Below are 26,959 nucleotides of genomic sequence, written 5' to 3' on the forward strand. Positions count from 1 at the left end.
TCAGCTAGCATGTGTACAGTTCCAGTGGGCCCATGGAAGTCCTCCACATTGTCATAAAGTTATAGGGTAAATTCCTGCTGAAAGCAGGGCTACAATTTCAAAGTGAGACCATGTCCCTTAGGGCCCTATCTATCTTGGTTTTGAATATCTCCAAGGAAGAAGATCTTGCAGCCTCACTTCGTGTCCTATCTTTGACCACTCCACTGTGTTCTCCTCTCCTACTGTATCTTGCCAAAATTTCTCTGGTTGCAACTTTCATTGACTTATCCTAGATCAGTATGTCTTGTGAAAGACAATATGTTAGGTAAGAGGTTGAAAACAAAACCAGTTCTGCATATTAGTTCTAAGTTTCAGAGTCTTATGCTATTAAGTAGAAATGTTCATTTTATTTTATGATCTATTACTTAAGAAAAAGTTTATTTTTTTCTGAAGTTTGGGCTACATATGTGAGAAATAAATAGACCTGTAATTAAAAACAGTGTTTATGTAGAAAGTCTGGTAGAAATACTGGTAGGCTGCTGACTGATGGCAAGTTTCTGGGTACCAGAATGAAAGATACTGTGCATTCTAACTGTATTGTGCTAGTCAGTAAAGTAGTGCTGTAATGTGCTTTTGCATAATTAATTGTTGAGTTGCTTTCAGCACTAGGATAGCACAGGGCTGATGTGAAGCATCTCTTAAGATAATTTCTGCTATAATGAATCATGTTCAGTAGCTTGCATTTCACCACAAAAATTCAAATTATTTTGCTTTTCTTGGTCTAAATGTTATCAGCTAGAAAGTTATTAAAGCAAACTTAAGGGAAAGTGATAGAACATCTTAAATGAAGAATAATTACCCATATAGAATGTAACATTAGCTTGAGCATTGTTTCAAGCTTATTTTTCTTGTCAAGCATTGTTATTTTCTGGAAGATTAATAATCCTTTGTTTAGCTTTGTTTATCTTTTTTATGTGGTAGATTTTTTTTGAAAATTATAAGCCTTTGTCAGTAATTTTAACATGCTTAGAGTTTGAAGACTTGAGAAATGTTACATGCTTTACTCTGGGATCTTTCTTGAGGTCTAGTAGAGGCCCAGGTTAAAGCAGGGGCAGGTAATTTCCAGTCAAGCTAGCTAGTGATTTGACAGGGATTCTTATCCAGCTTGAGACCATGAAATATGGTTATTTTGCTCATCAAGACAGGATTAATTACCCTTGATAAACTAAAGGGCATAATCGTTATAAAATGAGGAAATTGCTCAGACTCCTTGCATGGGGTTCTGTGCTAGAAACGTTCAAAAAGTGGTAGGAGCAGCTGGTCTTTCGTGTGCTCTGACATTATTGTGTGTTACTTGAAGACTATATACTGAAATCAGAGAAAAATAGTTCTGAGTGTTAAGTGTGAAGGACTTATTCCTGGTGATTGCAAAGATAAAAAAACAGCACAAGAAGTACAATTGCCATATCCTTCACTGACGAGGGGGCAGTTAAAAATATATATTTCTGAAACTGTGTAGCTTGTATCTTATTATAAAGTAAGACAACGTTAATTATTTGACTTATTCTCCACAGTGCCCATTCTTGCTTCTATCTGTGAGGAAGTTTGCACTTCTGTTCATATTTAGGTTCATTGAGTATTTTTAGTTTTGATTTTACATTTATCTTCATATATATATATGACCGCGCAGTATGTCATCCTTGAAATAAATTACACAGTTCCATATGGGTTATTGTCTAGGCAATGGATGCTGGTTGAAGGAAAGAAATTCAATTAAATATCTTTCAAAAATTTGAATCCTCCACCTCTTTTTCCATCCCTCTTGAATGGAGCAATTTTTAATTGGTAGGAATATTTTCCACAGTGGGATCTTCTAAAGATATGAAAATTTTCTACTCTGTGTATTAGTTATTATAGGACTGTCTTGGCTGGTGGCACAAGGAACTGACCTAGAAGTTTTATGCAACAAGTTCAGTCTGTTTTAGTTACCTGGAGCTTATCTGAAAAAGATTAATTCAAAGTGAAATGGAAACGTTCAAGGGACTGAAAGCCTTATTATATGGAATGTACTCAGAGCATTCAGCAGCTTCAGTTTAGGCTAAAGCCTGGTGAAGCCAAGAAAGGTGTTCTTTCTAGTGAAGATAGTTTTCTAGGGAAAAGCAGGGAGGAAAAACTTGTATGTAGTTTCCCTTATTAAGTTAGGAAAAGTAGAAGCACCATTGAGAACAGTCTACTATCGTTAGGACAGTTGGCATTATGCATGCTTTGTTGCTCTTCAAAATATATGTCTACTTGAAATTTCTAGTCACATTAGTGGTTAGCAAGCTACGTGAAATTACTGAGGAAGTCTGAGTGTAGCCATGAGCACTCACATCAGCCTTTCCACAAAAATCGGGACTTTACAGATTTGTATTTAGATGAAGCAAAACAAATTATACCCTATCATTCCAAAAAGGTATGTATTTTTTTCAACAAAATGTGAATTTTGTCCAGAGAAGTCTTTTTTAAATGTATGATATAAGGTTTTCTTTGGCTATTTCTGAGAAAATGCATACATATTAAAAATATCCTCTGGAAACAGAGGCATAGTGCAAATACAAAGAGCAAAGGGATGAAATGGATTTAGAATATCTAAACGTTTCTACTATTTGAGGAGAGAAATATATGAGAATATTTCTTAGTGTTTGGTGGGCCCCTATGTAGGATAGCAGAGAAGTTGTACTTGGAATGCCTGATACTCTGAGCCTTTATGTCTTGGAGTATTTTATTCTTTCTGGGATGATTTGAGCTTTTTTGTTATCTGCACTTTTTCTTGATTTTATTAATCTAGTGCTGCTCTGTTATAGGTAGAAAGTGATATTGGTAGATTGGTTGATAGAAGCAAATTCATCTCAACTTTTTTTTATATTCTTGAACATCTTGAGAGATTGCTATGCCATGATGTGAATCAGACCATGAAGACAGTTTAGTAGACCTGTAGGCATAATGTGTCATTTTGAGCTGCATTCTGGCCTCATTTGATGCTGGAGGACTTAGTTGGTCCGGGAACTGGGTACACATGGAGCTGTTTTAAGTTAGTTGCTGTTGCATTCTACTTCTGATGCAACTTGATTTAGTTGTCTGTCATGAGCTGTCAGGTGGGCTGACAAAGCAGATAATTTCTGTAGTGGCCGCTACAGCTAGGGATTAATCACTGAGTAATGGGAGTAAAGAAGAGCAAGCTCTCGGATGTCTCAGTAGTTGAATTAACTTAACTTTATGGGTCTGAAGAAATGGAAAAACAGATTGCATATGAATTACATCACATGAAGAAGCTCTGAGCAAAAAACTGTTCTTCCTGTTTTTTAACTTGTCCATCCATAAGCTTTGGACATGGGAGTCTTCAAGACTTCTGGCAGCTTCAGTTTCCCCTGCAGGCCTGCTTGTGTTGGCTTAATTTGTAACACTATCATTTTTCCATTGACGTGAAGACAATTCATGGGCCAATCTGAGTATTAGTTTACTAGTTTGACTTAAGGCCTTTCTAGTCATTCTGATTTTATTTTTTTTTCTAAAGCTCAACATGGGAATGTAAGCCTCTTCTCCCTGACAGGAGAGGTTTCTGACTGCACTACGTTAGGTGAACCAAAATACAGTTATGAGGTTCTTAATACGTAACAGTGCTTTTACTGCTACTGCTATAACAGCTAGATATGATAAAGACATGGTGTCCTGTTTTAATTGTAGAATTTTTCTTCTGTAATGATCCGTTAATCCATCTTCTTCTGTAGCTAAACTACAGACAGCTTCACAGAAACTATAGCAGTTTGCAGTTAAGATGCAGTGCCAGAGAAGATGTGTTCTGGTACTGTGAGAGGACCTTGCCCTTGGAAATTCCTCAGGCTTTTTCCCCTGAAAGAGTCTGAACCCACAACAAAATACCTCTGCCATGGTGTTTTAGGGTTTTTTTTGAAGAAACTCCAGATTTCAGGTCAAACATCAGATCTTAGCCTGAGTAATATTACAATTGCATCATTATTAACCATGTTTCACAGCTGGGTTTGTGTTTTGAGGAAGAGGTTGTCACAGCTTCCTCAAAGAATTTTTCTGCAAGCTTTTGTGAGAGGCAAGGTTGCATCATGGTTGAGAGAAAAAGCCTCTCTCTTGCTCTGTGATCTAACTGGACTCTAGAAATTCTATTTCTAGATAGGTAGAAGCTTTCATCACTTTGTCTACCTAGGGTTGATTTAATTCTCTTGTTCTCTGCTGAAGTTTGAAGTGCAGGACACTTGGGCATGTGGCTTTCTTTCTTTTTCATTTGTGGGAGAAACACTGGAAAAAACTTCATATTTTAACATGCCAGATAATGTCTGTGCTTCAGCACATGAAATGAATTTGTTTCTTGTAAAGTTGCTAACAAAAGTCATCAGGCAGAAGTTTCTCAAAGTTAGAAGTTGTAGCAGGGGACTTTTTCACTGAGTTGCCTGTGTGTCGATGTCAGTTCTGAACTCACTTCCCTTTTCCATGACTCTGCAGTTCAGTGACTTGGATCCCAGGGGTTGGAGCCCCTGTTGTAGGGAGGAGAAGGACTTCTACAAAGTCTGCTTGTGCACAGCAGACACTGACCATCCTTGGAAAGAGCAGGAGGAGCTGGAAATACAGTGGGAAAAGGAAAAAGTCAGTCTTCCAACACTCAGAATAAAACAGTGCTAGAAAACTGAAATTACAATAATGGAGGTAGATCTTTAACTTTCCAAAGCAGCAGAAAGATGAGTACCATTTGCTTGAGTACCCATGTGTGCTATGTAGTGAGTAATCTGTTTTCCCCTGCTGAGCATCTGGTTTCCCCTGCTTGCCTTAACATCATCCACTGGGATGCAGCAGCCCATAAAGCCCAGGTTACATGTGTGCTGATTCCTCTGGGTGCACGTGCATTTTAAAGACGTTTATTTCTCCTTAGGGAAAAATGACCAGCTGTCTCTGTCAGTATAGGATACTGCATTCATTTGTATGTAATAAATAGTTAACAACAGTCCATGGATAGACCATTTTGGCCAGTGAAATCCAGAGGATGTTATTCTTAAGGGAATATTTGCAGCTGCCCTGGTCATGGTCTATTTTTTGCTGTTCTATGACACGCTGCAGAATGATGCAGTAGAAAAATGAGAATTTATTAACTTAACAGAAAATTTAAGGAGAATGTTGATGAGTAGCTGCTGCAGGGGAACCACTTGATGATGCCTTTGTTTTCCATCTGATACTCCTGTTTCAAGTAGCAGTTTGAGCAACAACTGCCACAACCACTCTGTGGCAGCAGCTGACTGTAATGGGAATACAGCAGTGTGCAAATGGCTGGTTGGAACAGATGGACAGCTTAGCTCTCAGAACGGTGTTTTATAAGGCCAGAAGGCTTCTCAATTCGTGACAATAAAAATTCAGTTTGGTAACTCAGATGCCAGCAACATCTAGCTGTTCTTGTAGTACATTTTGCATGAATATGACTAAGATGCAGGTTTTTTTTTTTTTTTTTTTTTAGAGTAGATGAAGCCAAATGCAGTCATCCTATGCTTCAACAGGAAAGCTTACTGATGAGCTGAGGTTGTACAAGCATAACAGGAAAGGGTACTTCTAGTACTGCCTCTTAACAAATAGCAAGTTGAGAAGCACGTGTATTGAAGTCACCACATAAGACAACACCAAAAACGTACTGCTCTGCAGAATGATAGCTGGAAGGGCATTTGGAGCAAAATCAGCTCCCTGATGTTTCAGAGGTAGGTAGATAATTCTGGATTCTCATTCACATGTCTTGGAGAACTCACCTTGGAGAATATGGAAATGTGCAGAAGGTCCAATGTTCCTGTACCTTGAAGTATATCTCTTGATAATTTTTGTCTCAAATCAGATTGATTTTGAGATTGGAAGCTTTTCAAGGTGATACTTGACATTTTACTTCTTTTTCAGGTAGCTAGTCTTTATAACTGATACAAATTTCACTTTCATTATGAATTAAACACAATTTTTCTCTCCTTCTGCTTAGTGTCAAAGTCTGCCCCTCAGCAGCACTGACAGACAGAGAAATTGGATTCTTACCTATTCAGTTTGACAGAAATTCAGCTTTATTTTTGTCAGTGTTTAACTAGTTCTGTTGTCTTATAAATATTTTCCATGGTCTGCATATCTAAGGAAAAAGGAGTTACTTTGAAAAACTCAACATTTTATGTATCAAGTATGATTTTGCTTCCGAACCTGGAGATGAGCTACTGTGAAAACCCCATTGTTTAAGTCCCATGGATCAGTGCAAGAAGTTGAAAAGGAACTTATGTGCTTGACTGAAATATTACTATGGTAATATCCAGATATATAAGCCAAATCATTATGAACAGATCACACGGAATGAAGATAAAATTGACATCCATTGTCTTACGTGATTATGCTCCAAATTTGGTGTGGAATAGACGAATATATGAAGTATATATTTCACCTTTGTATACTTGAAGTGACCTAGTTCTGCAAGTTATTAATTTGGCAGAAGTATAGAACTGACAACATCCCTGTAGGTCTTGTCCTTGTGAAAATCTTCACATGGTTTCTGTAATTGTGAATTTGTTGAATTTACCCAAGAAAATTTAGATTTTACTCAAGAAAACTTACGTATGTGTGTTTTCTTAGTTTTCTTGTTCTTCACTCCTAGTGGCAGGTATCTAACTTAAAGCAGCCTTGTGCTAAGTACAGTTTTCCTCAAAAGCTTTTTTTTTTAATTTTGACTTCTCTTCAAAGTCTCTGGAAATATGTTCATTAAGAGAATTGTAGAAGTGCAAGAAAGTTATTTATTGTTTGAATTGATTTTTATACAGTGGATTTCTTCCTTGAAAGCCTGCTGACATCCCTAGACTTAAAATTTCTAGTAGATTTTTGCTTTGATGTAGGCTGATGTTTACACCAAATGTTCCATGAACAATGCTTCAGATTTTGTAAAGGACTGGACAAAGGCTTTTTTGAAGGTCAGCTACTGTTTATTGCTAAAAGCAAGATTACAAGTGTAAGGCTTGGAATACGTGTTTTTATCTTCTAAGAAACTACAACTTTTTGTTACTTCATAATCTGAGGAGTCCTCCTCTTAGGAACTTCACATCAGAAAAGCCATTCTGTCTGCAGGTTTTATTGGGTTATTGATTGATTATCAGGCAGTCAAAGGCCAAATTCAAACATACTGCAAGTTGTTTAATAATCAATAAACGTAAGAGGAAGGGAATGCATACTCATATAAAATGAAGTTCAGCCCATTGTGCTTTCTCATATGCATATAACTTGAATGTAATTTTATATTATTCTGATTGTACTTAGATTTATAGAAATGAAAGTGTGTGCTTTTTGCTGAAGGATATGGGGATAGTGAGTGAAATACCAGGACCTAGAAAAATCTTTCAGGTAACAGCAGTATAAGGAAGAATGCTTGCTGTAAAGTGTACCCTTTGTCTTTCAGTTTCTGCAGACTTAGCTCAAAAATGGTCCCTCACTCTCTTTATAAAAATAAAAATATCCAGTATAGAATTTACTTATTAATACTTGTACCCCATTTGTAATAAGTTCTTTTGTGCACTTATACAGACTACATTTTGACTACAGTTTTTTTGGTCAGTGTATATATATTTTATCATTAACACTGGAACTGTATCTGTTTAAGCTGTATATTTATGTATTTTGAACATAGAGATCAGCGTGACTTTGCCAATTTTCGTTCTTTGAGTTCTTTCTTAGGAAGCCAAATATAACATAAATACACAATAACCTCACATTTGAAGGGAAGTATACTAGCAAAGTGGAAGGAAAGAAATTCAGAAACATAGCTTCCTTTAGTAGAAAACCATTCTTCCCAGTATTGTACTATTCAGCCTTCCTCTGAACAAAGCTGCTTCCAACTATCTGCAATTCCTGCATATAAATCACAGATTCTTGGAATGTTCTTTAAACAGATTTTAAACTGTTACAAAATGAAATTTAACATCCTTTGTGGTCATATCGGAAATCTCTGATTGAATGACCAGACCTCTTGATTTCCAGTCTTCCTTCTCTGTCAGTCTGGGCAGAGTGGTTTTGGCTATTTTTTTTTTTTTTGGTCTACCTGCTGTTCCTGATTATGAACGTCATCTCAGCAGTTTCCAGCTGTGTTATTACAAATCGACACACCCAATGCCTGTATTCCTTTATGGTCACTGAAATGAGATCCTCACAAGGCGTTAGTTTGTTTGAAGTGTTTGGACCTTACAATTTTTCCATCGACTACAGTTGTGTGCTACGCCAGCCTCAGATCCTGAATATACAACATTTCTACATCCTTGTGCAATTCTTCATCTTAAGTCTATGTTTTGCTAATATAGTACTTGTTTCATCATCCAAAAAGTGTAATTCCTTAGCTCCTGATTTCCTAGTCTGATGTGTATACAGAGAGACCCCTTGACGTAGCAAGTCTATGCTGTTTTTCTTATCTCTTTATTAGGAATTCTAATGTGTGTGAATCCATTGCAAACAATTTAAATAGCTTATACAACTATTGTATATGACACATAGGGAAAATAGCAGATGATATATAAGTTGCCATCGGTTCTATGACTGTTAAAAGCCATTCTTCTCTTGCATTTAATCAGTTAAATTTGTATTAATTGAATTCCTGTCTTATTCTACTCCTTCCATCAGTCAGGTCAAGAACTTTGCATTCTCTATGATGGAGTTAGCTTATATTGGATTTGAGAAGTAACTTCTAAATGGCTCTTATAATAGATTGCAGAGGCTGTGAGAACAAGCAGTCAAATTCTTGATTATCTGTTCTACCAGAGAAGAATAGCAATGAATCAAAACTATGGCCGTTTTCTCAGGCAAGAATTAAGTGTTATTCCAAGGAGCTTTTTAATGCTGTTTTCACCAGTAGTCATAAGTAAAGCAACTTCTAAGCAGACAGCCTACCCCTTTTAAACTGAAATATGATGCTCCGGGGTGCTGGTAAAAGAAAATACTGTTTCTGGTTCAAGTCACGTGTAACAGATCATGGCTGTTAAAACCCTTTGTTGGTGGAATGAATCCGTATTGACCGCCTGGTTTCTGCTGTGGGTCAGCTGGAGCATTAGCTTGTCAGTTAATTGGAAACTTGTGAGGGGCTTCTCCATGATGGTGTTTGGTGGTAGAAGAGGAAAGCCTGGGAATAAGATTAATGATAAACCATTCTTGCTGGTAAAAGAAAACGCTGTTTTCTGTAAAAATTCTGGCTAGTTCATGCTCAGTTCTGATTATTGCTTGTGAATAATATGAGTTGATTTCTAAAGGGATAAGGAGTTCCTACAGTAGCACACTGATGGCTAACAAATAAATTCGAAGCAGGATACTACTGTGAAATTCATACAGTAAGTAATAAAGAAGATGGATGTGAGGGTTTGTATGAATGCTGTAAATGTAATAAAAAAACTTTAGATTTTGTGATCAATGCATATCAGTATCTTGAGTTAAAACTAGTTTATTGATGCTGTTGTTTTTTACTGATGTTGCTCAGATTAATGTAGAACTTTCTCAAAATTCTACTCTCACTGAAATAGCAGTTTGTAGTAGTTTGTATTATTTTTCAGTGGCTTTAATAGATGATCATAAAAGAAATCTGAGGATAAAGGTGCCTTTTCTCACTCAAGTATTAGACCTGAGTCCGTGTGGGTTTGCAAATTGTCAGTAAGGATTCTACAACTAGGCCATAGTTTGCAATGCTGTTTGAGACATGTGGTTTAAAAAGAAATAAAAAATTGATCTTGTTTCCTCTTAGCTATGTGAATTCTACAGAGGACTGAGACATCATATAAAGCTGTGTGTGTGTGGGGGGGTTCTTTGTGAGGAAAGTAAACAGCTGAGAGGAAATACATACTGAAGAGGTTTGTTAAATAGAGGTGCCATTTTGCGTTGTAGTTCTTCTGGCTATAACTGCACTTTACGTTTTTATTATGTCTTGGATCTTTGGAGCTGAATTTTATAAGTCAGGTTGAGAACAACTGGGTCAGTCACCCATTACTCATTCAATTACACACTGCAGCCCTGCTGCTCCCAGCTGACATCTGTACACAAGGCATGGCTCTTTTCTACATAACCTGCCCAGCTCCAATGCTACTTGTATAGATGCTAAGTCCCTGGGAACTCCACAGTCTAAGAAGAGAAATGGTGTAAGAGTTTATTCCCCCCGGAGTGCCCAGGGGCAGGCAGGAAGCTGCTAATGGCATAATTTTGCATGTAATATTATGTATTTTGCCCGTATATTGCTGTAGAAGAGGTTGCTTAGGGAGAAATTTGAGAATGCTATTTGGGAAATGTTGTTAAATCACTTTTGTGGAGGTAGCCAGTGTATTTCTGTTTGCTACTTTACACAGGCAATAGCTTACATTGTCATAAACTGTTTCTGAGTGGTCTGCTTCATGTGGAGCTGGGAGGGATCCTGGTGTGCTGTGGTGTTAATGAGGTGCTTGACCTTGCTGTTCTGTGGGCTGAAGGTGTGCGCTTTGCAAAGGAGGGTGTTAGAGAAAGCAATACAAATAGGTTCATCATTAACTCAATTAGATGATAATTGCGCAGCTGGATTCTGCCTGAGTCCATCTCTCTTTCTATGCGAAGTGGGGCAGAGTGTTTCAGCCAGGCTCTGTAGATGCTCAGTAGCTGAATGCAAGTCCAACTGCACGTTTGCTGGAGTTTGGGCTGAGTGCTAACTTTTGAAGCTGAGCCCAATAAGTGCTGTGCTTAGGAAATGAGAACCAACAAGTTATAGAAAGAAAAACTGAAACGCATGCAAGTAGGTAGCAGGGCTCACGTGTGTCTCAAAGTGAGCACTCAGTGTTAATGCTTGTTCTGATTAACAATGTCTTTGTGTTTCTCTCATCTGTTAAATGAATACAAAGGTGCCTTATCTTGCAAGGGTGTCACTAGAATAAATCCAATCTTTTTTTTTTTTCTGAAATGTTTGGGTACTTCAGTGATGAACATTAATGAAAAGCTCAGAAATATGTGAAAGTTTCTTTATTCAGAAAGAATATCACTCTTAGGTTGTAAAGGACAATTTTTATAATGCATTTAAAAGAAAGAATTGAAATATTGCTGAAGGGGGAGCAGTGTATGTGAATTGAGTGGTCTTATGGAAAAGAAAATAGTGTCTGACAATAACTGAATGTTGTATAAAAGTATACACCTGCAAAATAGGAGGGAGGGAATTACTGCAGTAGCAAAAAGTGTCTATACTCACTCCTGATGTTTTATTGGCCTAGTATTTGAACTTTGTTAAAAATGTAACTAGTGCCCTTGGTGCTTGTAAATAAATTCCCAAAGTTATGTCAACAAAATCCTAGTGTTAAACTTTGTATATGGAAGAAAACCTTGAGTTTGTCTTCACTGCGTGCATTATGTCTCAAAATCTGAATTTCAAATCAATTTTATACAAGTATTTTGCAGATTTTTATTAAACAATGGGAGATGAGTAGCAGTATTTCGTATAAAATCAGCATGAGAACAAATGACTGCATTTGAATTTTCACTGGCAAACTAACTTCTAAGAGGATAGTTGACTGCAAACTGTATTAGAATTGCCTTTCTTGTTAGGTCTTTTCTTGGTAGCTTAACAAGGCACCAGTTCTAGACCCTGCTTTGACCTCACATAGAGCAGTTACACAAGTGGTCATAATTGTGTTTTAGATGCTGAAATGTATTTATTGTACAACTCATTAACGGAGACATGTACTCTATAAATTGTTTTGCAAATTAAGGGAGTTAATGGATAGAAGTTGGGTAGAAAAAATCTCAGTTAACCACCAACAATGTTGAAACCAAATTTACGGATTTTATTTATTTTTAGCTCCTTGTACTGTTGTGAGTCACCTTAAAGCCTACGTATTTCATTTCGTATAAAAATGTGTCTTGTGTAGCAGACCATGATGAGTAGAGAAGGTCAACTTTATTTTATTTTAATCCTTTCTAGCCTTCAGGAAAAAGAACAGTCGCTCAGAGTGTCCATTAAAGAAACTACTGCCAAAGTAAGTACCCATCAGCTATCAGTTATTCTTCAGAATATTTAGAGAATTGCCTAATACATTGCATTATAATTGTCTGTATTCTGTAAAGTTTGTTTTGTTGTGTTTCCTCTGAACAGATTTTACTGTTAAATATTTTTAAACATACACCCTAAAAAAAGATAATTACATTTTGACGGGCCACAGAGATTATGCTTAAGGAAGCAGATGGAATCATCTATTGTTTCTTGCCTTATGTTTACAAGTGATCAGTCTTGTTGCTGGCCTCAATTTAGGAACAGACTCCTTAGTACTTCATGGAAAGAAAGTGAACTCCACTCACAGATGAATGTTTTCACGCTTTTGCCTCTTACTTCCTAGCTGTCAGATTTGGCTGGTGTGAAGAAAGAATAGAAACAAAGTTCCTCTTTCCCCTGTATTTCACTAATAATAAACTAGCAATCTTTTTAAAACTGCAAAGAAATGTAATGTTATTTGTCATATGTTGGTTTTTAATTGGAGGTGTTACAACTTTCCTTTTAGTTTTTGTTTTTCTCATGGTCGTCTTTCCATTAAATACACTACTGTATTTTCCTTGTTATTGCAAAAGTGGCTCATTGCACACCATAGCTTCCTTGCTCTGAGTACTCTAGGAAGGTTTATTTATTTATAATTCTTATAGAAATATATGGAGCATAAAGGGGAAAACATTTGTTATTCAATCATTAATTTTTCTGAAATACATTTTTTCTCTCATGTTAGTTCTCTAATCTCTCAAAAATTAATGAAATATTTATCCTATGTACTCTATTTTTCATAATCATTTTCCAAACACTTTTAGCATGCACTGTTAAAAAGAATGACTGCATCACTGCATCTGCATACTTCTCCTTCCCCTTCTCCTGCTTTGATTTATTTTTTTTTCCTCCTCTGTTCCATGCATATGACTATCTCTTGGGGAATATTAATATAGATCATTATAATACGGCACTCCTCTCTGTATTTTTTTAAAATGACTCCAAATAAAGTGTCAGGAAAAGGATTATAATTTACCTTTGGGCCATCCACTGAAATGAATAAGAGATTTGGTAGCTCAAATTGGTGTGTCAATCTATTGGCAAGTTAAAACATATGTTATGCAGTTTGTCTTTTCTCCTAAAAATGTGTGCCTGTACATTTTGAAGGTTTTTTTTAACCTGAAGTTAAAATAAGAAGTTTAACCTGAATTTTTGAATAAGAACTGAAACATTAGGTAGCAACTGAAAAGTGAACATGGAAGAATTCCACAACCTATTTTGTTTCTTTAAATATTCAGTAGGTAAAATATTACTTTAATTTCATTCCATTCTTGTGTGATGGCTTCTATTTATTAAAAACAGTAAATAGGAAGCAGGTAATCAGACTCCTCCAAATCACTTATTAAATTCAATTGTTCAAATCTCATCATATTTTCTTCTCAACCTTATCAGTGCTGCTCTTTTTAAACCTTTTCATTTTATGGGAAAAATATTACTCTGTGAAAGGCTTCTTCCTTCCCCCTGTACCACAAGTGTTTATGTGGCCTTTTCTGTCTCATCTGTGCTGTTTTCAGCTGGGGTTGCAGAAGGTAAGATCAGACTGTCAGGGAAGGCAGACTCCTTTATCTATAAATCCTTCATCTATATTCTTCCTGCAGCCATTAATATCAGCTTTTACAAATGTGAAGATTGTGCTGTGTGAAGGTATCCAGGTGGACTCCTCTTTCTTTTCGGGTGGCATAAAGACAATTTCCACGTCTTTTCTAAAGCACTGTTGAAAGGAAATGTGAAAGCTACTCAAAATTCTTTTTCTTTTTTCTTTGGGATGGTTAGAGGAAGAGTTAATTTCAATGTTTTGGTCTATATCCTTGTTCCTGTTTCTGCCACTTGAGATTAACATCATATGCTGTCAAGACAGAAAGAATAAAAATGGGTAAATTTTGCTTCTTTTCAGATTGATTCCACGTAGCTTTTCTAAACAGCATTCCACATTTTTAATTACAACTACCTTCTGAAGTGCTGTTTATGTACGTAACCAAAGATCTGTAGGATTTATTCCAAAAAAAAAGGGACACTTTTTTTTTTTAAGTCGACAGAAACTAAAACCAACCAACCAAACAACACTAAGGATTTTTAAGAGAAATACTTTAATATTAGGCTGTAAAGAAGCTCCCATTTGGTTTTAGGGAAGTTTTTTGTAACTGGAGCTCCTTGGTCCAATTACTGAGTCCTCAAACATGAGTACGGGCTATCTGAATAGGAGCACAATGATAGCATGTTCACCTGGAGCAAAGGAGGGTGTGAGCTTTGTGAATGCTCTTCATTATTGTTAGCTAGGAAATAAATAAATAAACAATTTTTCCTCAGAGGCTGAAAAAGCTGCTGTAACAAATAATGGTAGTTGCTGTTAGGGTAAAATAATAATAACAATAAAAAAAAATTACAGGAATTGGACCTCATAGATTAGAATTGATGTAAAATAGAAGCAGGGCTATTAGTTTAGAAGACGTTAAATTATTTGCCTCTTCCAGTCTTTCATTTAATTTTGTTGAACTATGCCATATGATAGCTCTGAAGATTAATGTTTTTCATTTATCTGCAGAATGCATGTGATGTAGATACACTCAGAGGCTCAGTAATGTATTTATCTCATGTTCCAGAAGAATTATCTCTGAGTTAGAGTATCCTTCTTTCAGCCTTTGGTCCCTGCATTTGGTCCATTAATAAAAAGTGCAAGCAAGCTTCATTCTGACAGTAATGCTTACAAAGTGCACAGTGTTTACTAGAAACTGTTTAAACCTCCTCCCATCTTGTTTTGCATAATTGCCAAATGTCTGTTTAGTGGTAATGACTTTAAGTTACTACCAGCATGAGATGTATTCACACAGTTTTCCTAGAGCTGAAAGACTCCCAATCTAATTGCAATTCACTGAGCCATTCAGTACCCCTAAAGAGAGAACACTGCTTAGAAGGAAGTCATTAAAAACTTTAAGATTTGTTTTGGAGATGAGGGACAGACATGGCCTTGGGTTCTATGTGCACATTTATTCACCTCTGACAGTTTTGGGGTTATTTTAACATTTAAAGTAAATCAGTAGGCAGATCACTGAGAAGGAAATATTGAAATAAAGTGAAATACCTGGAAACTGAAAAATTATAATTAATGCAAAAGTGACATGTGTTTTTAAATTAATAAGAAGATTCTGAATTGTTTACAGACTTGGATGATTAGATCTGTTCATTCAAAAACTCCATGATCCATCCATAGTTAATGGATACTCTCAGCTAAAGTAAGAGGGTATTCACCATTTAGTAAGATTTACAATTAGTGCTGTATCTGAATTATTATCCTTCAATTATGCAAACAGGTAAGCCATGAGAGCTGTAAGGCTCCTAAAAAGCAGAGTTAGAGCTGTGCTTTTTGTTAATATGCATGGAATATACACATGCTTTGAGAAAAAAATATCAGAAAGAGCTGAGAAACATTCCTCTGGAGATTTCATTTCACATCTCATCTCTTCACAACTGCCCTGCCTCTTTCTTGATTATTGCTTTACCCTTGGTTCCAATGAATGCAATGTTTTCTCAAGTGTCAGCTACAATTCTGAGCAACTGCTTGATTTCTGCCTTCAGAACAAGAGGGTTGGCCTTAACTAGGTGAGGGATTTTTGTTCATTTTTCTATTCTTCCCAGTTGATGCGATATGGAGTAAAAATCAACGCTTTTGAATACGTAGTGGTTATATAATTTGTGTACAGTGTTTGAAGTCATTCTGAGGTGACAGTGTACACTTCAAGTATACAAACAATCGAGCTACCTTTCTTCTCATCTTTCTCTCTCTCTCTCTCTCTCTCTCTCTCTCTCTCCATATTTCTAATACTAGCCATGATTCATTGCTGAAAGATGTCCAGGTTGGTTGGTTTGTTTGTTTTATATAGTCAAACCTGAACCCAATTCAGCTGTGTCTTCTGGTGGTGAAATGAAGTGTTGAGCTGTTATTGCCTTTTCGGGAGCATGGCAGCTACTTTTTTTCTTTTTCATTAAGATACGTGGCAACAAGTTCTGATTGAAAGTTATTGTGTATTCCGAGTTACGAGGTCTTAAATTCCAAACATTGGTTCATTTACATTCTACTCATTCCAAGAATCACTGCTAATTTTGAAAATGTACAGAATTCATTGGCTTGCCTATCTTCTAAATACAGCCTCAATGTCTAGTGGTAAAGCACATCCTCTCCTATATGGATAGCCAACGTCACTACTCTTCTCTATTTTTTAAGAGAATGTGTGGTAAGCCTAGAAATTTTGATTCACCTTTGATACTTCTCTGAAGACATCACTTTTTATTAAGTTTCTTTGCCTTGCTGTAGGATGTTATGTCATGTCTATAAACCAAGAACATTTGAAGCTCCATTTAAATTGCCTTATATTTGTACATGAATGAATTATATATCATGCCTGTCTGCCTCAATCTAGGTTTGCACGAGTCAGAAGCTCTGCAGTACTTTAAGGAAGAAAGTGAATGATATTGAGATGCAACTACCAGCTCTACTTGAGGCCAAAATGCTGGCTGTATCGGGTAAGTTTTAAATTCTAAGAAGGGCTGATGTTGATGAGTGGCACATTAGATCTTTATATAGCTGAACCATCTTGGGAAAAGTCATTGATCTACGCTCATATAGATCCCTTAGAGTCTTGGTAAGCATGGTAGGACCAGGCTGTGTCATGGCTAGCTTAAGGTACTTCAGGCCTCTCTCCACAGATGGGAACTACTTGTTAAGAGATTACTGTGTGGTAGACAGTAAATACGCAAAGAACATGATGTTTTTCCATTTTCCATAAATGACATGGGTAAATAATAAAACTTTTTTTTTTATTACTTTATGATTCTTGGACTATACAAGTTAAATACCTAGAGCTCTCAAGCTAAGGGTCATAATAAATTTATGACAAAGGTGCAATAATTACAAATATGGCTTTAAATGACCTTTCAAAATGGAATAAAATAATTGGCTACAACTACAATTCAGATCAGTAAACAACTAGTGTTCACAACGTAAAAGCCATTTGGTCATTGGAGCACTCATGCATGTTATTTACAACCAGCATAACATTAAGATGTCATTACAGAGTCTGACTTGTGACAATTTTACGTGACAGTTATTTGGGACTAATGCACTTTTTACTAAGGAAAGAAAGCAAAGCACAGCTATTTCTCTACACTGAATTACTTTCTATTGAAACTTTGTGCAGTGTCACATGATTTGTTTGTGAGAAGTGGATAATGTCAAATTTCAACAAAATCCAGAAGGAAATTCAAGTCGAGATCTTGTGATAGTAATGAGTGTAGCCACTTTCTTTTGCTTTTGTGACACCTTTCAGAGTAGAAACCCTATTTTTTTTTTCCTGTGTTCACCTACAAGGTAAGCTGAGCAAACGCCCTTCTCTGCCCCTTAGACCATTTGAGCCATTTCATTATTTTCTTGGGAATATAGTAGCCCAAAAACTGAATCTGCAACTGCTCCTTCTTGCCGGCAAGAAGTGGTTGGCTGGAAAAGATGCACTTCAGTTTGAGACTTTAAGAGAGCAAATAAATACTGGAGTACTATTTCCAAAACATTTGGGACAATATTTTGTACTTATTAGCTCTTAAGAGAGGTTGATTGCTTCAGAGATGAATTCAAGAGTCAATTTAATGCTGATATTTCTACAAAATGCTTTTTTACTACTGTGACCGTAATACTGTGTCTTTGCAAGATTTTTTAAAAATATTGGTACTATTTCTTTCTATGATAAGGAGCAATATTTCTTTTTTTCTTAATCTGAAAAACTCTTTATTCAGGGGAATTTTAATGACTAAGCATTACAATCTTAAATTGTTGTTAAGGTAAAATTCTTTAATTATCTTTCTGAGAATCTCAACAGGATTTGAGTGTTTTTTGCTATGTAAGTTCATCCCCAGCATCTTCCATGGCTGTGTTGAACAACTTTTGATATTGCCTTCCCATTCTGTCCAAAGTTTTTTATAGGAAACAATACCCACTAGTACCATGTTCTGAATTTGGTGCTACAAATTAAAACATATGAAGTCCATCTGAGTAAACGAATGCTATTTTACAATGTGAGTGATAGAACTAGGAGCCTTTTGGGATCTTCCACAACTGAAAACCTCTGAGCACTATAACATAAACATATATTTTCATGCGGTATAAATCTTTGTTTGACTACAGTATACGTAAAAGTAAATCCAAAAAAAGTGTGAAGTCCAACTGTGTTCTGCTGTAGTAGATGATGGAAAGCAACAATGATACTGAGAAGAGAAGATTTTTTGTCGTTTGGTGGCTTATTTACAGTGAGGTTGCAGGTGGAGACTTTTTCAAGAACATCTGGAAATTGTTTCTCAATCCTAGGCTTGCTGATGAAGAAACTGTCTGGACTCATATGCAAGGATTAGTTTGTCTGAACTGTATGCGAGTGTAAAATAAGAGGCACATTTATGATCAAAACCAGTTTCAGATAATCCCCATCTTAAATAGTGTCTACTGACATCAATATGAGGGCTTTGACTTAATGTGTATTTATCAAGACTTAACTGTTGTCTCCAAATCTAATCTGGATAGCTTTCATTTCTAGGTTATGCTGGGAGGCACAATTGCATAGACGTGCTGTACATTGTACCACTGTTCTTGGGTTTCTCTCTTGGAAAAAAATGTGGGATTTCAATTACAGCTTTGTAGAATGACCATGACTTTAAGTCTGTAAGTGAGCTGCTTTTTAGAAATGCTTAGAAGTGTAAAGAAGGAGAATGATGAAGCAGGTTATGTGCCTTAGATGTGTGTGCATGAAGAGAATGAAGAGAGTTTAAAAGAAAAAAGATGAACTTCTGGCATACCATCAAATGTGAATCAATATTGCAGAGATTTGGTAGAGGAAGCTGAGACGTGTAACTTCAGTTAGTTACAAATTATAGTGTATTGTGATAGGCAAGCAGAGGGAAAGATATTGCATTGCATAATAAATAAATAAAAGCAAAAATGTGACTTCTGAAGCTGGGGCAAAGATGTAAAACAATGTAATTTAATGCCCCTATGTGAGAATACTCGAACAATGTCTTGTTACCATTGTATCAGAAACAGAAGGTGACTGGGGCTCTTCAGGTCCAACTAGTAGTAGAGTTGAAAGCCTGGAGTTAAAAATAATGGGTGCTTGTTCCTAACAGATAAGTAATGCTAAAATGGGAAGAAAGCATCAAAGATGATTAAGCAAGGTAGTGAGTTGTGATGAAGATAACTTCTTTGCAGGGGCAGGGAGGTAGGAAAAATGCATACAAGTACAAGGGGAGCAAGTAATTTAGATCTCATTTTTGTACCTGGAGGGAACTGGTCAGAAATCAAAGGTGAAAGGTAATTTTGTAACAGTGGCTGCTGCAATTTCTTTCACTTGTATTAAGAAATGGCTAATTATATTAGATGTAATGGCTCTCATTTTTGTTAAAGGCAGAATAGTATGTAATGTATAATGGAATGACAAAAAAAAAAAAAGGTGCTCTGATGACTGGAAAGCTGAAAAGAGATTCTGAAGGAAAACAAACAAACAAAAAACCTAAAATAAAAACACTTTAGAGCACAAACTTCTAAAAATCAGAAAAGACAGGACACAGGCAGTAGGAAAGAGGGTCAGGAAGAAATTATTTGGTAAATTCAGAAGAGGAAAGGGGAAGAAGGAGATAAAATAGCAGGTGTGGATTTTGTTGTTGTTGTTGTTGTTGTTTTTTGTTGTTGTTGTTTTTTGTTGTTTTGCTTAAAAAGGCAAAAACAATGAGCAATGAATAATACAGAGAAAGCTGAAGTATTTAGGTCTTGTGTAGTCATGTGTCATACATAAATGAATGGTATCTCTTAAGTAAGGCATAGTTAAGAAATAAGTCTCAACCTTAAAAATACCAGTCATCATTTAAGCAAGATATTGTATGTAAATATCCCCTGAAATGGTGGTACTAAATCATGAGAAGTGACAGAATTCTCAGTTGGGAAATACGCAGCTGTTTAAATCGTAGAATCATTAAGGTTTGAAAAGACCTCTAAGATCATCCAGTCCAACTATCCACCTACCACCAATATTGCCCACTAAACCACGTCCCTAAGTACTACATGCACCCTTTCCTTGAACACCTTCAGGGACCGTGACTCCACCACTTTCCTGGGCAGCCTGTTCCAAAATGCCTCACTGCTTTTTCTGTAAAGTGTTTTTTTTTTTTCTAATATCTGATCCTGAGTCTTCCCTGACAACTAGAGGTTTCCCTCTCCCCTTATGGCTGTTACCTGAGAGAAGAGGCTGACCTCCATCTTGCTACAACCTTCTTGCAGGTCATTGCAGAGAGAATAAAGTCCCCCCTGAGCCTTCTCTACTTCAGACTAAATGGACAGCCTTGGAATAGTACAAAATGCAAAGGGAATTATTAATTGTGCAGTAACATTTAATTTTACTGGACATACTTTTCATTTAGTCTTGGAAACGTTAGGATAAACATTATTTCTGCTTTTTTTTTTTTTTTTTTTTTTTTCTTTTCACCGTAGCAACTAGATCATTCAGTGAGATAATTTCCTTAAACAACAATACTAACAATCTGAGAACAACTGTTTTCTTTTGAGCAGATGTTGCATTGTCTTCATTTAACACAGCATTTCCCCCCAGGAACAAGTTAGTGTTAAATGTTTTTGGAGCAGTGTCAAAGCAAGAAAGTAACTGAATGCAATTTACATGGGGCTTGTGTATCCCCATAGTTAAGCTAGGTAAAATTAATGTTTTAATACTTATTTTCTTTTCAGAGCTTTCGTATGTGTGATGATGTGATGGTTTGGAATGCATGATATACACCTCAGAATTAAAAAACTGCCTGAATAGCTTTGGAAAGTACTAATGTTCTATATGTACTGCACTTTCTATTGCAGTTACAGTGATTTACAGTTTTTGTGTATGTATACTAGAATATATGCAAATAATATATCTGGTCTTGTTCTGGTAAAAAAAAAAAAACCAGCATAAATGCAATGTAAGCATAGCAATTCTGCCATTTTGTCGATCCAATACCTTTGATTTTAAGACTGTGTAATAAAAGATTCTGTAAACCAGAATCAGATGACAGCAGAGATGATACCACGTATGTACAAGTTCTTCCTTGCTATTATTTCTTCTTTGAAAGAAGTGTAAAACTAAATTCAGAGGAGAAACAGAAAAGAATTAATGCTCAGATTTTTGAAGGCTGTAGAATAAATACAGCAGACTAATGGCATTATGATGAGATTTCATCAGGAAACAAACAAACAAAATCCTTATTATTGAATGCTCAAGAGCTATTTCTATCAATAGTTAAAATTCAGGTTATCTATATACGCAGCTCTTTAAATTCTGATTGGCATTTGCCTACTGTGATAGATAACTCTAATACTCCTGAGATGCTAGTTAAGAATTTTTCTCCAGACATAACTGATAGAATCTATTATATTGTTCACTGTTCTGAAGTTAGTAGCTTTAGCAAATTATAAGTAACAAATACTCTTCATTGCATGAGATTTTACTGTTGATGTACACATTTATAAATAATTTTTGGTAAAATCTTTTGGTTTACCATCCAATAGTTGGATTGCTATTTTTTGTTGCCGTTGTTTTGTTTAATTTGATGAACAAATGAGGAAAAACACCTTAATTGTCAGTGCTTGAAAACCTGTGTGCAAATGTTATAGTAATTGCTTCTTATAAGAGCTCTTAATGTGTTTATAAAATGTCTGTCATCAGTTATAGGAAAAATATGACAGTACACAATACAGTGTTCATTCTGCTAGTATGGTGGGTGTATTTAGCACAAAAGCTACTGGAATCAAATAAACCTAAAACATTAAGAAAAATTCAAAAATTTGGTACGTAAGCAACTGTGAATACAACTGCAGAAATATTATTAAAATTTGTTTTTTACTCTAGGCTGTTTTGTATGAAATCAAATAATATGTGAGAGGGTGCACTTCTCATTTTTTCCTCAGTGAGAAATTAATTAAGAACGAGGAGAGTTGTAACCTAAAATACATTTTTCAACATCATTTGATCTGTTTTCTATATGTGAATAAAGTAGATCGTTTGAGATATATTGCAATTTGTTCATATATACAAACATGTATACACATGCACACATACAATAGCTATATGATTTTTTTCTTCTCTTGAGGATGCGTGACAGTATGGGATCAGATAGCCAGAACTAGTGGGTAGTTAAGAAAATGTGAATGAAAAATGGAAAGTGTTATGTACTTATCTATGAGATGCACATCATTAACTTTCCTTATGTCTGCAGATGCAAATTAGGTACAATCACAGAAATTAGAATGAGTGACTTCTTAAGTAGTTTGAAAAATATATATACTTTGATCTCTACCGGTAGGAGATTTTGTGTCATCATTTTATTATTATCTCAATCTCTATTTCATTAAATATCTGCAAATACATCGGAACAACTGGAAATGTTGTAGGATGATTTCCAGCAGTACAATGAAAAGTGCAGAAGTGCAGCTTCTAAACAATATGACATGTATACTAAACACAAAATTTAATGCTGGCATTGTTGTTTCTTTGACTACTTAGATGCTGATTTAGGTCAAGTTCTGAATGGCTTAAAGGGCACCGCATGCTACAGAGAGGACATGTCCTTTGGTCTATACTGACATCTACCAGCCTGACTGCCGTTACCAAAACACGCAGATCCAAGGTTGAAAATGTGGATGCTTGTTTTCATTACTATATTGCTTTTTGTCACTTCATGCAGGTTAAGTGTAGTCACCACGTTCTCAACAAGATGTTGACATATTCCCTGCCACTCTGCATACTGTTTTTATTGTTTTCTGCTCAAAGGCAGTAGTGCTCCTGTTTGTATATTTAAATTTTGAGAGGGACTGTTTGGTGACAGATGGAAAACTTAACTAGTGTTAGAGACAAGAATACCAAGGCCCCTCTGTACCTTCTTATATAGGCTTAAGTTTTTTGGTGAATTGGTGTTTTACAGAAACCTGGGTCTTGTCAGATGACAAAATTGCTTCTCTGCATTTAGCATCTTACTTTTGGCAGCGGACTGGATTGATGCCTCAGAAGCATATTGCAATTTGTTCTTCATCACAGAATCACAGAAACACCAAGGTTGGAAAAGATCTACAAGATCATCCAGTCCAGCCATCCAGCTATCAACAGTAGTTCTTACTAAAATTCATGCTTGTATCACATCCTGCTCCGGCATACAGCGCTGTGTACTGGCATGCGTTCCCACAATTACCAGTTTATGCCCCATCCAAGTGTCTTGCTACAAGTTATGAACCTTCTGAAAAGCTTATTAACCTACTTACAAAAATAACTCTAGTGAGCTCCAAAGCTAAGTCCTTAACGGTCACATAGACCTAAGAAAACTATGCTATTTGTCTTTTTATCTTACATCCAAATGAGATTGACAGGTTTTATTGACTTTCAGTGAAAAAGATAAGTTACAGTAGCTGAAACTCCAAAATGATATGTGACCAGACAGCAGAAAATCATTGCTTCTGTTTGAGCAGTCAGTCAGCCATGCAGAGACTTACTCTCTTTCTCTCCTGTTACTTAACCTGCTCTCCCTGGAGGAAGGAAGAGAGGAATAATCTTTCTGGCAGTTCCTTTTCTGGATGGGCAGAGCTGTGAAGGGTGGATGTTCTCACCACATGGGAAGATCTCTGGGAAGGATGCAAGAAAACCTCTTGTGTGGTCTGTAGAAAGGGTTAGTGCTGTCCCTCCTACAATTTGTCCAGGAGAACATGATGAAAATCCCATGAATTTCAGTGTAGGCACTTTTAGTACAAAAATCTAGGTGACTTCGTTAGGTTGGTAAAAAGAGCATGATGATTTCATGAAGCCTTCTAAATAATGAAGATTTGGTCTGAGCTGTTCCCCTACTCTCAGGTGTGTCTGTCTTCTCCTTTGACAGTGGTGTGGAGGAGAGGCAGAGGCAAGAGAGAGGGGAGATGAGCTGATCCTATGCTCATCTCTCCCAGTGCAGGCACCAGAGCATCAGAGGAACACTGTGGTCACTGGTCTCTATTGCTCTTTAAAACAGGTTACATCTCGGCGTTGCTGAATTACCAACTTCCAAATCTGAGTTTTCTCCTCAAGGCTTTTGTGCCTTTTCTCACTGATAATTTTCACTTGAGTCTTTGAATTGTTAATACTGATTTAATTTATTAATTTATTTGATCAATGATGAATTTCTGAGTCGCCGCTCTTTGGTGCTTGATTATACCTGGTACAATAGGCTTTCCAAGGCAGAGAATTCCGCTTCTAAATGTATGTTTTGGGGTCTGTTGCCTACTTCTAAATGGATTATCTTATTTCATCTTTCAGAATCACATCAATCATTTCAGTAGCATTTGCTTCATAAACGTGTTAGCACATGTTATTACTTGACAAAAATAATTGCACAAATACACTGGCACTATCTCCAAAATCTTTTTATTCCCCCCATGTTTTTACTGTTTTTTCTTTGTGAGAAGCTGAATGATATTTATTTTCTTCAAGTTTTGTTCTGGTTGGAATTGTTTTGTATTCTCACGGCGTGGAGGATTTTCAGGCTTGAATTCCAGTGCCTTTGATAAATAGCATGGTGGTGAATGCCCTAAGCTAAAACGTGAATTTTCACTTCTTTGTGTCATTAAAGGCACCATTAGTCTATGAAGGATTAGCATATAGGTAATGATAAATACAGACCAGTTTCTTTCCTACATGGGTCTGAATGTCTGGTACATATGCTTCAGTGTTACGCAAAAATTGTTCCTTTGCTTGTATTGTAATGAATATAGTTTCAGAAGGGGTGATACGTACCTCTCTGCATCAAGCATAAATAATGGAAAATATGAGTGTACTTTCTGGCATAAATATGAGAGACTTAGAGCAAAAAGACTGCATCATTAACTTTGTCCTATGTTTTGAGGACTTCAAAGGATATTTTTAGTCAATTTGTTACTGGCAAATATTATAAAATTAATGAGATGTTAGTTTGAGAGAAATATGTGGACAATAATCTGCTTGATAAAGTAATATCTGATAATGTAATTACGAATAGAGAAAAGATATGTGTGCTGAGTGCCATTTAGTTGTTGTATGTGGCCATACTAGTAGAATTTTCAGAAAAGAGGAAAACAATCTAAGTTAAATGTTGGATGCAATTTAGTTTCACAATGAATAGAAAGAATTATATGGCTACTTTTTTCCTGGATATACTTCTTCATTTTTCAATTTTTCCAGTGTTTTGCTTAATTTGGCTGGTGTTTTTTGTGCTCTCATCAAGCCAGTGGAGTTTAGCTGATCTTATTGTCTGTAGGGATAGGGAGATGAACGATGCTCATAGAAATATGAGTTTTTCCAAGCAAAAGTGAATAATTTTGAATTTTATTATAATCCCAATTCCATGTGGTTCCTGGAAAGGAAATCCTTGCGTTACATTGAAACAGGCTGATCAGGGAGGTGATGATGCTACTGTTCCTGGAGTTGTTCAAGAAATGTGTGGATGGGACACTGAAGGATATGGTTAGTGGACATGATGGGGATGGGTTTGTGGTTGGACTAGATGATCTTAGAGGTCTTTTCCAAACTTTATGATTCTAAGAGCTATGACTAACTTTTTCATTTGATATCAGCCAACTTGTTCTCCCAGTGGTATGGCTATGTAAAACACAACTTTGAGTGCTTGATAAAGTATCAGGTTTTTTGTTCACTTATGTTCACTTTTGTTCAGATGAAATATAATTATTTTACCAAAAGAAGAATTTTAACATTTTCATGTAAGTAAGCAGAATAAAATATTTTAACATGTCTGAAGATTATTTCTACAGCATCCAAATTGACTTTGTCTCTTAAAAATCCCAGGAGGGCATGTCTTTTAATGCTAGCAGCTAGGGGTTGTGCATTAATTTTTAAATCAACCTTCTTATGGCATTTAGAAAACAGTTATTTTGGTTGCTGTGATTGAGGTCAGAAGCTCACTGATAATACTTATGTTGCCTGAGTTTGAATATGCTTTTCTGAAATTTCACTGCAGACTTTGACATCTCTGCTGTCAGGAGAAGCTGTATCAGGCAGTTTGGCTTCTGGGCATGTATCTGTTGCCATTCCCTCATAGCCTCAGTTTTGATATAAACTTTACCTCTGGGAATTAAGATCCATTTAATATGTATAAAACTTTCATATAAAATATCATACCTTTTTCCTTGCTGTCTTCTGAAATGTAAGAGAAGTTCCAGGTTCTAATGAAAAATTTCTTGCCTTCATGTTTTATTAAGGCTGTTGTGCACTGATGCTTGGGATGAGTTCAGGAGAAATAAAGGCACACTGTTTAATTATTTGTCTTGTTGCCTTAGAAACATCTGAATATCTACTTTTTTTTCCTGGCAATTTTTTGTGGCGGTCATGCTTATCTTCTGCTGTGTTCCATCCATTTGGAAATGTGTGCATTAAGATATGTTTGCCCTCTTGTTTCTTCATAAATGCACTGGCAAACAGTAAGATCCTACTACTTGTAAATAGGAAAATAAATAATCTATAATTATTTAATTGTATAATTCCTTGTAACATAGAACTGGCAAACTGTCAGAGGAGCAGGAATTAGGGGTGTTTTGAAGAAGAAATGATTAATTTAAGCAAGGAAGGGTTTGCTGAAACTGTTGTATCTTCATGACTAAATAAACAACAGGAAAAAAGGGAGTTTTAGCAAGGTTTAATCTTTAGACCTGAGTGATTTGATACAGTCTTATCCAAAATTTTGAGAAGTGCAATCTTCTTTGGTATGTCTGTCTTCATATGACTACTTGAATTTTCATCAATACCTTTCTTCAAGGACTTTCTTCAAGTTAATTGATGGAAGTGTTTCTGTTCACTCTTCTGCTCTGGAGGAATGGAGCCACTCTCA

At 36.0% G+C, this 26,959-nt stretch overlaps 1 protein-coding gene across 3 annotated transcripts in view; it reads left to right on the forward strand.

The window, feature by feature from the left end:
• DISC1 (DISC1 scaffold protein) overlaps positions 1–26,959 on the forward strand; it is a 278,866-nt gene that overhangs the window by 75,808 nt on the left and 176,099 nt on the right. For all 3 annotated transcript variants that reach the window (XR_008204742.1, XM_052675558.1, XM_052675567.1), the window contains exons 7-8: positions 11,948–12,002; positions 16,471–16,573. Coding sequence is in view for 2 of the 3 variants with exons in the window: in XM_052675558.1 (XP_052531518.1) it covers positions 11,948–12,002; positions 16,471–16,573 (158 nt within the window). In the remaining variant the exon portion in view is untranslated. The remainder of the gene's footprint in view (positions 1–11,947; positions 12,003–16,470; positions 16,574–26,959) is intronic.

The sequence above is a fragment of the Tympanuchus pallidicinctus genome, unplaced genomic scaffold (assembly GCF_026119805.1).
Source record: "Tympanuchus pallidicinctus isolate F22 unplaced genomic scaffold, pur_lepc_1.0 scaffold1, whole genome shotgun sequence".
In the NCBI taxonomy this organism is placed as follows: domain Eukaryota; kingdom Metazoa; phylum Chordata; class Aves; order Galliformes; family Phasianidae; genus Tympanuchus; species Tympanuchus pallidicinctus.